This window comes from Pygocentrus nattereri, chromosome 12 (assembly GCF_015220715.1).
Source record: "Pygocentrus nattereri isolate fPygNat1 chromosome 12, fPygNat1.pri, whole genome shotgun sequence".
In the NCBI taxonomy this organism is placed as follows: domain Eukaryota; kingdom Metazoa; phylum Chordata; class Actinopteri; order Characiformes; family Serrasalmidae; genus Pygocentrus; species Pygocentrus nattereri.
The window spans coordinates 26,828,308-26,845,349 of NC_051222.1; the positions used below are offsets into that span (position 1 = coordinate 26,828,308).

The 17,042-nt window shown below is 38.8% G+C and overlaps 1 protein-coding gene across 1 annotated transcript in view; it reads right to left on the reverse strand.

Moving 5' to 3' along the window:
- march4l (membrane-associated ring finger (C3HC4) 4, like) overlaps nucleotides 1-17,042 on the reverse strand; it is a 38,705-nt gene that overhangs the window by 6,676 nt on the left and 14,987 nt on the right. Inside the window, exons 2-3 of the mRNA XM_017712105.2 lie at nucleotides 5,269-5,424; nucleotides 3,594-3,786 (exon numbers count right to left, since the gene is read on the reverse strand). Of these exons, the coding sequence (XP_017567594.1) occupies nucleotides 3,594-3,786; nucleotides 5,269-5,424 (349 nt within the window). The remainder of the gene's footprint in view (nucleotides 1-3,593; nucleotides 3,787-5,268; nucleotides 5,425-17,042) is intronic.

Genomic DNA, 17,042 nt, shown 5'->3' on the forward strand with positions numbered 1-17,042 from the left:
CTCTACCTCTCTCTCTCTTCCCCTCCCAGGTCATTCATCTGTTGTGGCTGTGTGTTGAGACAGGGCGATACATCACTGGGAGTAAGTCCGGGCGACGCAGCCATTGATCTCGCCCTCACGCACACGTACACATTCCCTCACGTGTGTAAGATTAGTGACTGAATCAGTCCAGACAGCACTATTGTTCAGCCAGCCATTCATTCTCTGCTCCACTCACACTCTTGTACTATTCCCTTTAATCTGGCAAACGAGTGTCTAACAGACTCCACTTTACATCCAACAGCTCCTCCGCTCTCCATTTCCACCTGCCTGTCATTCTAATAGGCCCAGAGACTCCCCTCCACCTCTGTGTCTGTGTGTGCGTAACAGCCTCCCAGAGGCCTGGTCGTATTTCTCAGATTTTTATAGGCCAGCTGTGACACAATGACACAGAATAGGGTCTCAGTCAGGGGCTGATATTTCACACAGCTGTCAGAGGAAAAGCCCTGCACACCCCCCACCCCCACCCCCAAACCCACCCAGACTTTTATATCATACTGATTACTGAAGAAATCTCCATCTTCACTCTCAGGTCCCTCACTGCATCTCTCGCTCTCTGTCTCTTATCTTCTCTCTCCTCACTCTTTCTTTCTCCTTTGTCCTTTTTTTTTCTATTATTTTTTTGTCCACTCTCATCTTCCATTTCTCTCACTGTCTCTTTTTCTCTCTCTACTGTTTTTACTGCTTTTCTGATATTTCCTCTAGCCTATACTCTCTCTCTTCCCCTTTCTCTCTTTCCTTCTCTGTTCTTTTGCTCTATCCTACTCTCGCTTCTCCTTTTCCTCTTTCCCTCTCTATTTTCTCATTCTCTCCCTACCATACTCTCTCTCTTCCCCTTTCTCTTTCCCTCTCCCTTTTCTCACTCTCTTCCCCTTTCTCTCTTTTCTCATTCTCTCTATCATACTCTCTCTCTCTTCCCCCTTTTTTCTTGCTCTTTCTCTCTCATTGTACTCTCTGTCTCTTCCCCTTTCTGTTACCCTGTCTTTCCTTGTTCTCTCGCCCATTTCTCTCTCTTTCCCCCTCTCTGTTCTCACTCTCTCTGCTGTACTCAGACTCTGTCTGTTCCCCCTTTCTGTCTTTACCTCTCTCTCTACCATGCTCTTTCTACTTTCTTTCTTTCTCTCTATTGTCTCGCTCTCTCTCTTTCTGTCTTTCCCTTGTCTGCCATACTCTGTCTGTTCCCCCTTTCTCTCTTTACCTCTCTCTCTACTATGCTCTTTCTACTTTCTTTCTCTCTATTGTCTCACTCTCTCTCTTTCTGTCTTTCTCTTTTTCTACCATACACTCTGTTGCCCCTTTCTCTCTTTACCTTTTTACCATAATTTCTCTGTGCCCTGTTCCCCCTTTCTCTTTCCCTCTCTTTGTCACTGTCCTCTCTACAGTACTCCCTCCCTCTCCTTTCTCTCGCTCTCTCTCGCTCGGTCTTTCGCTTTTTTCCTCTAACTTATCCTCCCTCAGCTCTTGTCACACACCACACTGTGAAACAGATCCACACTTATCAGCTGACACTTAATTGATGCACAGTTTTATCATTTAATTAGGAGGAAGCTTGAGAGAGAGAGAATGTGTGTGAGAGAGAGAGAGAAGAAAGAAAGTGTAAGAGTGCACAAATTTCATTTCATGCTTGTGTGTGTTCATGGCCTGAATTACACCCCATTCTTGGTGCGCTTTGTGTTTTCGTGGAGACACACTGAGCGGATTATAACTGGACCAACATCATAAGAAGGCCAGATTAGACTCTGTCTGTCACCTCTCTCTCTCTCTCTCTCTCTCTCGCTCGCTCTCTCTCTCGCTCTCTCTCTCTCTCTCTCGCTCTCTCTCTTTCTTTTGCTCTCTCTCGCTCTCTCACTCACTCTCTCGCTCTCTCTCTCTCTCGCTCTCTCTCGCTCTCTCTCTCTCTCTCTTGCTCTCTCGCTCTCTCTCTCTCTCTTGCTCTCTCTCGCTCGCTCTCTCTCTCGCTCTCTCTCTACTTTGTCTGATTTTTTTGTTGCTTCTTCTTCAACACTCACCCAAATATGATTATGAAATGTAGAAAAACAAAAGCACTCCTTTGCTATCAGCTGCTTTCAGAGATTAGCAAGATTAGTTCTGATGTAAAATGATCTAAGCTTAGTTCTTGCTTTTAACAATGTCACTAAATTAGCAGAACAAGTCCTAAATAAACACTAACCCTCTCATACATATCAAAGAAAAAGACTAAAAAGAAGTATTATGTATGAAATCGAGCAGGGATTAGTTAGCATCACATTTGCATTTTGCTTATTACTAGCTATCACTCTTTGTTAGCCAAATTAGCTTAAAAATTAAGTGTTGGTTCAAACCTTAATGTGCGCAAAACAGATCTAGACTTGTGCAGACCTGAATAGTTCTAGACTTCAGTGAGTTAGTTAGTAGAGACCGGTTGGCATCCATTTTCTTAACTACTGTGAATCATTCTTTGTTTGCAACATTAGCTTTTTTTGAAGGATCCCTATAAACTGTAATGTGCAGACTGAATATGTCTAGACTGCTTTGCTCTTCCTGTGCACTTAAATGTCTAGATGAGTGGGACTGTCGGCTTTTATGAATAAATATACTGCTATTACTGTAGCCAAGAATTAATCCTCTCAATAACGCCCACGGTCTCATCCTCTCAGACTGAGGCTTGGCTTAGCCCAGCATGTGTGCTGTTTCTATGCTGCTGTATCTTAGCACAGGACCTAGTTTAAAGTTAGTGTCACCATTTCTGTGCTTAGCCTGTATCTCGTCCTTCTATGTAGTTCTAATACATCATGGCTTGCTCCAGAAATAGAAGGCCCCTCAGTACGCAAGGAGAGGGGCTTGTCTCCTAGCGCTCTGTGCTGTTGCCATTTGTAATTCATTGACGGGCTCCCACAGTTCTTAGCAGGAACTAGCCTGCGCCTGACAGCTGCCTTCTCTCCCAGGTTCACCTCAATATAGTGCTGGTAAGGGTATTGCTATGTGAAGATCGCAGGGAAGAAGCTGCTTGCGCTAGTTGAAAATTTCGCTGGTGAACACACAAATTTCAACACCAATAATAAACTACTGACTTATTTTCAGGTTTAAAATACTGGTTCTATAATAGTGATGCAATTTTGAACAGCAGTTTCTCCTTAATGCCACGTTCCATGGAGAACATTACTAATTTGAATTTGTGGAGCATGTTTTTTTTTTTTCTTTTCTGATAAATACCTCACGGGCCTTTGAAACTCACTAACATTTAGCAGGCTGAAGATACACAACACATAGCTTTGAAAGGGAGGAAACTGGCAAGACACCAGCAGGCTCTCACAAATGTCACAAATAGCCCAAGAAAGGTCAGAAAACATACACTACATGAGTACATGAGGCAGAGCACATTCTATGATGCTGACATTGTAGGACAACAACTGTATCAAAAACATTCACTTGATCTGGGGAACAATACTTCTGCTAGGTTGTGGAGATACCACAGGCAGATAAGCACCAGGGTTCTTAAAATCGCATGAAGTATGTGGAAATCTAGCCTCTCATTTGACGTTTGCCCACACACGCTTCCCCCTCGTTGGACTTACCAATGCACACCAGGTCCATGAAGCCATACATGGCGTAGCAGATTTGGAAGAGCAGGTCCTGCCGCTGCCACTTGGCTGAAGGGCTAAGCGAAGACCACACCAGCCATGAGATGCTGGCAATGAGGAATAGGGAGCCAAGCACAGCTGCTGCTATCTGCACCTTCTCAATCACCGTCAGTGAGATGGCCTGCCACTGCATAGCAACACAGAGAGAGAGCGCAACATTGAGAACATGCATAAGTTAAAACAGCCCAAACCAACTGAGTTGAGAAATAATAGCCATAAAAGAGCAAGCAGGGTGAAGAGTGAATATAACCACTAATCCAGACATCAGTTAAAACATGAAATGGAAGAATGTTAAATGCGAAAGTATACAGAAAAATGTTTGTCTAACTGAACAGATAGCAGCTCAGTTGAGAATCAGATAAATACATGTTTCAGAGACTACAATCTTTAGGTAAAGCTACATCTTTGTGAAATATGTTTAGACCTTATTTATATTCTATATATCTCCCCCCTACCCAGTGCTGGTATTAGCCATCTTGGAGGGAGCCCCAAGCAAAGACTGACTTCCTCTGCCCAAGCAGTGTTCAATTTATGTACATAGTTCCCCTTAGTGGTTAGGGGGGCACTAAATGATCCCCTGACACAGGGCCTGCATTGAAGCCATCCTGTCAGGTCTGCTGCAGCTAATTCATGTCCATTAGGATAACAGAAAAACAACGCAGAACATTGTTCTTGTACTAAATATTACCAGTCACAATTTTAATGTGAACATTGCACATTGTTTAGGCCTGTTATGGTTACCTGCGCTGTTCAGAAATGCGCAATATGCTTTTCTAATACATTACTATGAAATATGCTGTCATGCTTGCTTTGGGAGCCCCAAAGCAGGTAGTGGCACTACACAAGTTGTGTAGTCTGTGTACAGAAATGACCAGCTCTGCCCCCTCCACCACCCCTTTTCTTTGACCCCCATTTTAAGTGTATTTCTAAATAGTGAAGATCTACTCTGGCTGCCTGGCTGTCAAACTCTGGACCTGGTAAAAATCCATCTGAAGGAGACTACAATACTGATAAATGATCCCTGGGCTAAATGGGCTATCCTCATTTCCATGGTTACAGAGGTTGTGCTGAGTAATGAGTTCTGGAGAAGGCACTACTAGGAGTTCTATCATGATGAAAATGAGAAGGCAAGCACTTTGAACTCTTAAAATTACTGCACAATACAAGATATATTATCCGATCTGTCAGCACTAAGTTCATTTAAGTTGCAGTGTTCTACATATGCATTAAAATGCTGTCAACAATAATGTGAGTCCAATAACAGCCCAATACAGAATGTGGATATCTAACAGTAGCCAGTGAAGCTTTTTATGTGTCTGTTTGGTTTTTGTTTGTTTTTTCATGTCATTCCCTCTTCTTCAACCAAACTACCCCCTTTGTATATAGCTGTTATACAAAGACTATTAATCTTTCAAGTTCATTTATTGATCTACATTTACTTTTCCTTTGAGCTAAAGCCTACATGTCTGTTACTGAGATTGAATGCTGGAGGGTCACGGCTTTGCACAGCTCTGTTCTTTACCATTTCCATCAGACATAACTCATCTTACTATGAGCTTCAACGTAACAGAAAACTATAAATGTTGCCTTGTGGCCGAGAGTAGATCACCTGTAGTGGGTTTTTGGTGCTGATGGCGATGACCTGGTACTTGTAGTAGCACAGCTCACAGCTCCAGGATCCTCTCTCACTGATCCACTTTATCAGGCACGGCTCGTGAGTACAGCGCACTGAACCACTGCAGCGGCATGGACTCAGCAGCTCCCCCTGGAGGACCCAAGACAAACACACTTACTAGCAAGGTAAGTACAATCCAGGCATACAACAATGACAACAGCCAACTATACAAGTGCTTGATGACTCTGTTTCCATTTCAGGAATACTACAACACTAGCTGTAGGAGGTGAGAGAGGAAGCTGCAGTGCAACTGGAGTGTGTAGTAAATGCCAATACACTGAATTGCAAATTTATTAGACATTGTAGCTAAACACATTAGCCATTTTATCAGAAACACCTACCATAAAGATGCATTTTAGAAGTTTTCAGTTGCTGAATATAGACCACCTGTAGCAGCACAATTTATCAGCCTCGGTCTCTATCCTGTCCAGCAGCGGAAAGCGACCACCAAAGGACCACAACTAACCACATATCATTCTCAGCAAATCAGTGACATTGACTTGGTAGTTTATACATCCGGCATAGCAGCATTTCTGGGGTTTTTGACACTGCACACTTGCTTGTAGGTATACCATTAGAGACTACAGATTATATTTTGTCATGCATAATTTGTTTGTCATCATCTAACCATTCTGACAACAGGCCTACAGCTGGCTGGATATTTTTATATCTGATCAGCAGGGAGAAAACTGGCGTAAACCCACACCAGCAGGATATTATGAATGCATATATATTTGCAGTCATAAACAGAGCAAAAGAGAAGGGTCTACATGCATCCTGGAATTATCTGGAAAGGTACCTGTTAGTGAATCATGTTTGAGATGTGTGTCGAAGGCAGCAATATAACATGATGTTGCCAGGATACTGAGAACTGACTGCTAAATTTAGGTTAGCATTTAGCTATTAGCTCAAAAAAAAAAAAACATTTTAAGAATGCTAGGGCACTGCTCTTTTTCTAACCAACATGTTGTATTTAGGCCTGTCACAATTAGGTAATCAATTAGTTAATTGGAATTATTTGCAATTATTTAAGCTGACTGCAGTTATTTTCCATATTGTATCACATGCAGAATACGAATGGATGCCTTGTCATCCGTTTGACCGAGACAAAATACAAGAAAGCAGAAAGAACATTCACTGCAGCGAGTTATGGGTTTTAGAAAATCAGCACAAGTTCCTAACCAGGTGGTGGAACACACAGCCACTACACCCAGAACCCACATTAGTAATCACAAAGAGTTATATGACAGATAATCAGCTAAAATTTCATGACTATGAGAGCCCTAGTTGTATTTTACATAAACACAGAATATAATTACATTTCAGTAAGTTTGGTAACACGTCATGTACTTCTGTTATTAGACAGCAGGCATAGAGAATTGATACTGTAGTGGAAATTCTCTTGAATCCAAATATTAATTAAGAAAATGATTCAAGCAAGAATAAATAATTTAAACTACTTGAGTAATTACTATTTTCACCTCACAGAAAGAAGCTCTAATGCTGAAAAAGCTCCAGAGATTCACTGGATTTATTGGCTAGGCTACCTAAGCAGTAGCTTAACTTGAGTGAAAGCTTACATTAGCTAAATTACCTAGTAGACATTTGCAACACAACATTAAAAGCTTTAGGGTTAATAAAATGTTGCCATGCTTGTTGTTCTAAGATGCCAGAGAAAGAGCCAGTGAGAGCTCCTGGATAAATATGTAAATTCAGAATACATTTAGTGGTACTGACACTGCATTACACCAGCTGTATCAGAAACAGGGCTACAGTCAGTAATTGTAAACCTACGACGTGTACGTATGGTAATTGTTTCCGATAAAATGGCCAGTGAGTCTGTATAAGGTAGCTGTTACTATAAACTGGCTACTCAGTGTACAATATGTGTCAATATACTTGGTCCTTTATGTTTATTAAGTGACGCATTCTACGTTCACATAACCCCTCAGATGGACTCAAAGTAGGTACAGTTTCCTGAAGAGCTCTTTCTGTGCATCATAAAGAAACATCTCAAGACCTGCTAAAATCTCTGCTATTCACAAGTCATATTCAGAGGTTTGACACAATAGCGCACAGCATGAAAGTGGCCTTAGTCAACTCTGTGTGGGTGGCACACTCGCGCACACACAAAAACACTCTTTAGAAAGATTGCACATGTTTACACAAAGTCCGTTTAGCCAATTTGCTGAATGACTGTATATCCGTCTGCCGCTGCCTTCATAATGAGAACACCATCTCTCGTTATGGCAGAGCTCTGCCTCTAATTAAACACATTCCTTATTGAATAGTAACCAGAGACAATGGCAGTGCTGCTCTCATTTGGTCCAACGCCTTCTTTGTCTTTGCATGCACACACATATATACACACTGTAATGATCAGACAACACCATCTGTTATGCCTTGGCAGTCTGTTGGCTGGGTGTGCACATTTACCAGAGCAGAGTCTGACTGATAGCCCCTTTTTACACTGATGTGAGACCAGTATCTCTCATTATATTTACGGATTAGTTCAGTAAAAAAATTAAACAATAAATGATAATATTCAATAGGTTTTCTGCTTACCGGAGATGTAGTAGATCAGCCAAGACATGTTTGGTGTCCATATTTTGCTTCTTTAGTTAAGTGCTAGAGCTATGAGGCTAATACTGCTAACCTACACTAGAAACACTATAAGTCAATAGTCACCTAAATGTTACCCAATGATAGTCATGTGCAAAACGTCTTAACCAGCTCCAACCACCTCTAGGTCTTCATTAAGGTTGTGTAGAAATGACAATATAATTTAGGACACAGTATGGTTTTCTTGTTATGTCTAAAGTATCTGTCTGCTTCACTAGAATACATATTGAGTTTTTTATTTTTATAGTTCAAGTCGTACTGTGCTCTAAACTACATTGACAAATCTGTGCAACCTTGAAATGTGCAAAAAGGTTTCAGTGACTATTTACTTCCAGTGTATGTTGGTAATGTTAGTCTCATAGTTATAGCGCTAAACTAAACCAAGAGATTTGGACATCAAACATGGCTTAGCCACTCAACTACATCTGGGGTGGGTGGAAAATTGTATAAATTGTATTTTTTGATGAACCATTCCTTTCATTTCTAGCTTCAGGGAGTGCAGACCATACACTGTTTACATAGAAAGCAATATATATTACATTTGGAGTAATAATGTTGTTACAGTTACATGTATAAAATGATTCCAGTATGATGTTAGAAAACCTTTAAACAATTGCTTTAAGAAATAAAAATAAGAGAAGTCCTGGAAAGCTGTAGAACTGTGGAACATAAATGATATACAGAATGCCTCATATTTCAAATATGCAAAAAGAAGAGTGAAAAAAATACATTTAAATTTACTGAACATATTGTTTGTAATAAAACAACAATATTGTTGACATTGCAAGTGACTTTTAAACGATAGTATTTATCAATATGAAAAAGTCCACATACATCAATACTGCTCCTGCAGTGGACTTGATATCCATCATCAAACTTGAACAAGGCTAGTTTGCTTAAAGGGGAATTGCACTGATTTTTCTAACATTCCTGCATAATTCAATTCAGAGTGGTTTGATGTGAAATTGTTCCTTGAAGACAAACTTATCGACTGATTTATTTACAGTGGTGCTGATGTCTACACAATTACAGTCATTTTGTTTACTATGCAAAACGGCCAGTGAAGCTACACGTCTCCCGATATGTTTTGTAATGTTTATAAGGGTAAACTGTGGTAAATTTGGAAAACATCTATTCAAGCGCTGTTTTGCCCACACCCTGCATGTACCTCTCACAATGGATTGATTAAGAACTGTATTTAAGGCCCGAACTTTATCTCAAAACTGTCACAAATCATAGTCTCAGGCATCAGGTAGTGTAGTCATAACCTTTGTTATGTGATAACTTTTTAGAGGCATTAAACTCTTCCTATCACCAGCGTGGTGAACAATTTTGGCTTGATGAGTTGCTCTGGAATGGAGCATTTCAAAAAGAACTGTTCTGCAGTACTTCACATCATTTAATTCTGAAGAAGTTTTGAAAAAAATGATGGAATTTCCCTTTAACATGCTAATTCAATCAAACACTGCTAAAGTGGAGAGCAATAACTGGTAATGCTTTCTGTTCATGATCTTCTGTAGATGTTTTGCACTTGTCTTTCCTTCAATTCATTTAACTGGCAAACATCCACTAAAGGCGTCTGAACATTCCCCTAACTCTAATCCTAACACTCACGCTCACTCTAATCAATAATCTAATGCTATGACATGCAAACTGGCAGTATTACTTTTCATTTGTAGACTCATGTCATTGGACTAGTCCTGCAACAGACTTCTTCAGCCCTACGTTCAACCTTGACTATTATAAGAAATCCAGGAAAGTGTTCTTTGATCACAAAGGGCACCCGCCGCCACTTTTGTTAAAAACATCCTCTATTATTTAGTTGCAGTGCAGTCTAGACTAACTGTCTCCACGTCTAGACTGTTCAAGGCTGGTTTGTGTTCGCGTTCAGGACATGGCAAAGGCCTGGATGGACAGCAGCAGCCCAACCTGACCTTACTTTAACTGAACTCAAAGAAAGGCTTCACGTCAGAACAGCACAAGTACTGATTACTTCTTTATACATAAAGATGGTGCTTTTCAGTGGAGCCTATCTGAAGCCTGTCATCTGTAGCCCAGGTCAACAAGTTCATGCATACAGGTTATTTGGTTATTATTTATTCATGGTTGTGGAATCTGGTCACAAATGAAGGAATTAATTTTACATAAAATGCAGTCAACAAATATTCACTTTATATTTTAAATAAACACAAACGTCTTTAAAAGCATCAAGACTGAAGCTATTCCATTAGTTAGAAAACAGCGGTTAAGCTACTCTAGTAAGCTGTAGTTGCCTATGCCGATAGTTGAAGGTGCCAAGTGCTAAAGTTAGTGGTAACACTTTACTATAGGGCACTGTTCATGAGGCTATGTGGCATCTACATAAGCTTGTCAACTGATATAAACCTACCTAAATGCTTAACCCAACAGACGTTATTCGCTATAAGGGTTCCACTACAAATAGTTTTTCGAGTGTTCTTTAATAAGGGTTCTTTGCGTCATGAAAGGGTTCTTCAGACTGATGAAGTATGTGTTTTATATGGTTCTTTAAAGAAGCTTTTTTGAAAAGAGTTCTATATAGCCCCAAAATGGCTTCCTCTTATGTTACAGTCTTGCAGAACCCTTAGCAGAACCCTTTTTGGTGCTATATAGAGTCCTTTCCAAAAAGGTTCTATAAAACACCACCTACAGCACATTCTCCATCAATCTGAAGAACCATTTAACAATGCCGAGAACCCTTTAATCATGCAAATCCCTTGAAGAACCATAATTTTTAAAAGGGTACCTTTTCAAAATTTGATCAAAGTTAGCTAGAGGTGCCTTTATGACTGATGAAATAAGCATGTATAAACATTTAATTAGGGTTATGTCTGTTGTCATGACAAGCTTATGTAGGTGTCATGTAGCCTTATGAAGTACCTTACAGTAAAGTGTTAGCAAGTCAGTCATGTAGGCTCATAAAAAAACATTGAGCGATTATACCTGAGCCTAAAGACGCATCATTTCAGGCCAATATAAATATTGATATTTGATAGTAAATAAAACTAATCGACTACAGGAAATCTGCATTACTTTGTAGCAACTATTCCCTGTTTGACCAAGTTTTACCTTAGCAAAAATCTCATTCAACCCAATGAGAACTAACGCTCAATTTTGAGGCTCTTGTTCTTTTAATAAAATACATTAATGTAGAGAATGTTGTAAATGGTCAAAGGTTTGAAAGGTCACACTGTTAGGATAGATCCAGTGTAGACTTTATTTGTATAATTCAACTAAGGTTGACATTGTGGTAAATTCAGTGTCGTTCCAATCAGCCTGATTTTAGTTACCTGCAACAACATAGTGTAGATCAACATCCACAGCTATTATGTTAAATTGGAAACTCAACATTATGTAGTGACTATCCATACTTAGTGCTGACCAAACAGTAACTATGAATAAATATGTGCGGGTGGCCTTTTGCCATAAAAGTTCCACGATGTATTCAGTGGACCATTCCAAGGCAATGGCCAGCAACCTTTTGCAGAGTTTAGTTCTAATTCCAGCCTAACACACCTGATGAAGCTAATCAGGGTCTTTTCTGGTAGATTAGGGGTCCCCTGCCCAGTGCAATTTAACAGTTTCTCTGCTCTAACACACCTGGCTCATCTTGTGAAGGACTTGACAATTAGCCCCTGAGTTGAAACAGGTGTTTTAGAGTAGGGAAAGCAGAAAAATGTGTGCAGTTCAGACGAACCTTTGGGATTCAGAAGATCAGCTCTAAACACTTCCACCTGGATTCTTATAAAACAGTTTAAAAACCAACCCACAGTGTTACTATTACATATTCACAACAGTGGGTAACCCGTCAAAGAAGGCCTAATGATTTCTAAGGAGTAAAAAAAAGTCTATAATTTTTGCTTCATTTTATTAAATATAATTATCATGTTTGTTGTATTTAAACTCACATTAATTCCCTCATTTCATTGTTATTTGTAGTTGGAAATCAGGGGTAAATAGCCAAGCGAGCTCTGCCATTGGTTAGAATCTTTTTTTCCAAGCTTCAATTTTCAACTGAAAATATTTATGTGAATCACAGTTAGCGTAGTGCTAACATACCACTATAATCAAAATAGGGGTGCTAGCAGAAATAAGCCTTACTGAGGGCCCAGCACTAATAGTCAGTTCACCACTGATTCATAAATATTCCAAGATGTTATATTGCAGACAGCAAAATATATTGTTATGTTTTGTTCCATACTTAAAATACTACTAAAACAATGATTACATTACATATAACCTATTTATCAGCCTCCAATCATTTTTGTCAAGTTAACTGGTTAAAGATTTTTTTAAAATCCTTGACATTTATTTTATTATACTTTTTTTATTATACTTTAAGTTCTACAGCATCATTTTAGAATAATCTACACCCCTGTTCATTATTCTGGAAACATCTACATTTTTACACTGTCCTACAAATGATCTGAAACAATGTTATGGATTTACATACAAATAAACTACATACATATAATTAAAACACTCATTCCGAACACTACACACTTAAAAATGATGGTTCTTCAAGGGTTGTTTAGTAAAGAAAATGGTTCCCTATAAAAACATGAACACTCAAAGAACCCTTTGCTTGACTGAAGTGTTCTTTGCACTGTGAAAAGTGCTATATATGCTATAGACGGTTCTATGAAAAGGGTTCTTCTATTGTTACAACCATCACATAACATAATAGAAGAGCCCTTTTGGGTGCTATATGGAACCCTATTCAATAATGGTTCTACATAGAACCATGTACAGCACAACTCCATCAATCTGAAGAACCATTTTATAGCACAAAGAACGCTTCAATCATGCAAAGGGTTCTTCGATGGTTCATGGCTTTATGTAGAACCATTTTCTTTACTAAAGAACCTTTGAACCATCATTTTAAGAGTGTAGTTTGTAGACAGAATATCATCTGTTTTGATAAAGGATAAAGAAATGATTCTATTTGTTCTGTTTATGTTTTATGTCTCTCTTAGTTCAATACTTGTTAACAGTCTGTTTGGTCTGTTCTGTATGTTATATGTCATACATGTGTGCACTCACTCACCACATTCCTTGCATGTGTGTGACTGGCAAAATAACATTATTCTAATTCTGGTTGCAAATCACTTATTTTAGTAGAGAGGTTTCTGGAATAGAAGAAAGAATGGCTTCCCTTAGTGTTCACTGATACCACCCACAAAACTCCTTAATAAAATGTGTGAATTTTGGTAATGAGCATCACAAGATTGGTCATAAGGCTGCTGTTGATCATTAAATGATGGACAGCACATTGGTGTGTAATTTCCTCAAGCTTTCTACTAAATCAGGTCAGGCTCTCATTTTTTGAATGCCTTCACTGCAGAGCACATTTTTATTTAGATGTAACAGCGAAGTGACGAGTGTGCAGCATTGCTTTTTTGGAAGGGCAGTGGAGTGGACTGAATTACTATGACCACACAGGTATTGTGGGGTGTGTATGTGTGTGTAGGAATCCTGCCAGCTCACCTCTCTAAAGCCTTTTATGAGGCTCCAGGTTGTCAGACACAGAGCGTGTAAGGAAGTCCCTGCCAGTGTTTGTGTGTGAGCTTGTATTTAGCCCCTTTGTGAGGACCAGTGTCCTCATAGTGATAGGAAAACGTGAAGAAATAGTAGAAATGTGAATATTTTGCTGCTCCTGACATAAAAGCATCCTGTTTTTACAATGAATGCATCTTTTTTGGGAAATACTAAAAGTGCCCAAGCTGTCTGTTGTTAAGGCAGATGTTAGGGTTAGGGTTGGGGTTAGGTTCAGCTGTAGCATTAGGGTTGAGCGAGGCACTGACTAATGTGGGGTAAAATGTATGTAGTAAAACAGGTTCAAGTAGAACAGGCTTCCAGTATTTCTTCTCATAAACCCAAAGCATTGTCTGTGAATCGTACAGATTTTTTTTGATATTCTCCTGGAGGACTTTTTTGGAACTATAAAAGTAATGATTATCACCATTAAGATTTTTAAATTATTCAGTGGTGTGCTTAAGTCACAGAATTCATACATATACTATTATATTTCCCTCTTGGTGGCTGTAATATAGCATCATTTTAAAGTATGTGAATAACTCACAGTGAGAGTGAGCTTGTGTGCAATATCGCTACTCAGAATGGTTCTGGAGGCAGCACTGCCTTTGAGGTAGAATGAATGTAATTGGTTACCTGCCAACAGTGGGGGAGGAATGTGATTGGTTAAGTAGAGCAAGTTGGAATGAGAGATATACTAAAAGGTCTGTCAAATATATAGGCCCATATGTACTTTGATGTGTTCAGAATTCAGAGCACACTAAAAGCATATTATTAATATTAATTTTATTACTGATTCGTCACAAAAAAACATTGGATTTAAGCTGGTGCCATGAAAGCATAATGTGCATGTACTACTGTAATATGCTTAAAATTTAAGCTGTTGTGATTTAGGCACAAATAGCTTGACCACAGTAACGTTTGCTGGCTACACAGCACCATCGAGAACCTGCCATTGCTCGTGTTTAATAGCCAGCATTCTTACTAGTCTACTTGCATTACTTTTCTAGCTAACAAGCAAGCAGTCAAAGAAGATGCTGCTTTAGAAGCTCGCTAGTTTTTCAGACAGGTTTCTAAGGAATCAACACCATGTAAAAAGAATTTCCTAAAAAACGAACACCAGAAATTAAATTCCATACCTTTCCTGCACTGCATCCACATCAGCAGCACTGAGGAACAGAGACGTTTCTAAATATAAGCCCAGCCCATTGGTCATTTAAATTGGTTGTTCTCTGAGCCAGTTACGTTCATTCCGCCTCAGAGGTAGCACTGCCTTCAGAACTGTTGTGGAAAGCCAGGCTAAAGTGCAGCCCTAGATGGGTGGGGGTGTTAATTTAACACAGTGTTTAACACTAAGCCTCCTAAAGTAAACCATGAAAGAACTCCATGTTCCTTCCATATGAACTAACATCAGTCAATTTATTGGACGTCTTGATGCTCAGATTCATCAGCAACATACTATAGGTGTCATGTACAGTCATATGACAAAGTTTGTGGACCCCTGGACCAATGGCGCATTGTGCAGTCAAAAGAAGTTAATGCTCCCTCTACATACAACACACTTCTGCACATTTTAATGCACAGATACTGTTTATTTGCTGAATTTGACATATTGAAGAAAAAAAAAGAAGAAAAAAAAAACATAAAAGGTGCCTGAACAAAAGTCATGGCACAATTTATATAGCAAGTTTTTCCCAAAATGTTAAACTCAGCAAATAAATAGAAATTGTGCACTAAAATTTGCAAAACATGCCTCATTTCAGTGCATTAAAGTGCATTGTGTTAACTTATTTTCACTTGGAAGATCAACATAACATAAAATTTGAAATAAAATGACGGTAAATAAAATGTAATTCAGTTTTATCGTGATGATATTTGCTGTTCTACTCTCATTTAATATAGTTTTATGTATTTAGGTTGGAAAGCTTGTCTGGTCCAACCAACACATAATTATGAAGTGTTTTGCATGGATTTACTAGACTTTTTAGCAAATGTTACCACTAGTCCCTCTATCTGTTACGATTAACCCCTCCAGTGGGGTTGGCTGTAAAGTTTGCACTCAGTCTGCTTTCAGCAGGTGCTGGAAATATACTGTGGCTTCAATTGTAGGAGAGATGTGTAGGTTGTTTATATGAAAAATGAAAATCTAAAACATGTTAGATTGCACTCCACTCTCTCCTCTTTAGCTGCAGAAGTACAGGAGCCAGTGGAAGTCACACAAAGATAGTAATACAAATGTGTGTGTGTGTGTGTGCCTGTTTGTGTATTTGTGTGTCCACATGTGTCAGAGAGGCAGCAGATCCTCCAGGAACAGGCTTCATTTAATAGGATTACAGCATAAAGGCTTTAATCTGCATACTAGACCCTGCTCTATGCAGATTACATCCGATTTGGGGAAATCTCTCCTTTCTTTTCAATGCTGATTTGCAATATGAAAAAAAACTAAAGCCCCAATTTATGGACGAAGTGATTCACTATATTTCATATAGTGAATGTAATTTGTTTAAATTATTAAGTATTTACATTATTTAGACTATACTAAGTGGGCCATGTCTACATTTCCTATTTTATTTTCTTTTCTTTTCTTTAAAACATTTATGTGGGTTTATGTACCAAAATTCATAATTCATTTTTTCCTGCTTCTCTTTTACCCTTAACAGGCTGGTTTAGTTACTTTGCCTTTAAAAAGCCCTTTCTTACATTTACTTGCATTTTATTTTTTTCCTTATGAGCTTTCATGAAGCAAAAACACCCAACATTAATTTTACATGACTATTTTCCAACCTCCCTTTACCTTAGAATTCATCAGGCTGTATCTGTTATTATGCTTGTTTAAGATGGATATATGTAAATGATCTCTGTTCTGGGCTTAAACTTATAACTTTAGCACAAATAGGTTGCTTTTTGTAATTTACTCTTTTTATTAATAATGTGAGGTCTCAGCACTGCTGTTGCTTTATTTGACATGTAAAGAATGTGATGTAACAGACAAAAATGAATACATTTCCATTTCCATTCGAAAACACCTAAATATGAATCTAATATAATATATGGTGGAGTGAACAATAGTTTTAAATTCACATACAAAATTCATTTTTTTATGATTTAGGCCCTTTAAGTATTTAGGCTACATGTATTCACAGCACTTACTTGGAATAAAGTTCTAGCTACAGATGCTACAGGGGACTCTAAAGATTTGAATCTGAGTCATTTTGTTGTCACCTCATAGATTCTGAGTAATGTCACTGATTCAGATTGACTTGGTTCACTCTGTAGTAATTGGACACATCCGATTCGCTCATAATCACTAACGTAAGAGTCATAATCATGATGTGTGCGCTTGTACAACTCTAAGGGCCTGTTTGATGAAGCAGATGACACAGCTAAGCGGCTCATTTGAGCAGAAGATGAGGCCACTTCATCTAATTGAGTGAACTGAGTGAATCAGCAAAGTCTATCTGCCTGATACCCACAGCCCAGCTGGCCCTGTCCACAACATGGACAGAACACGGCCCATATTCCTACACTTTTCT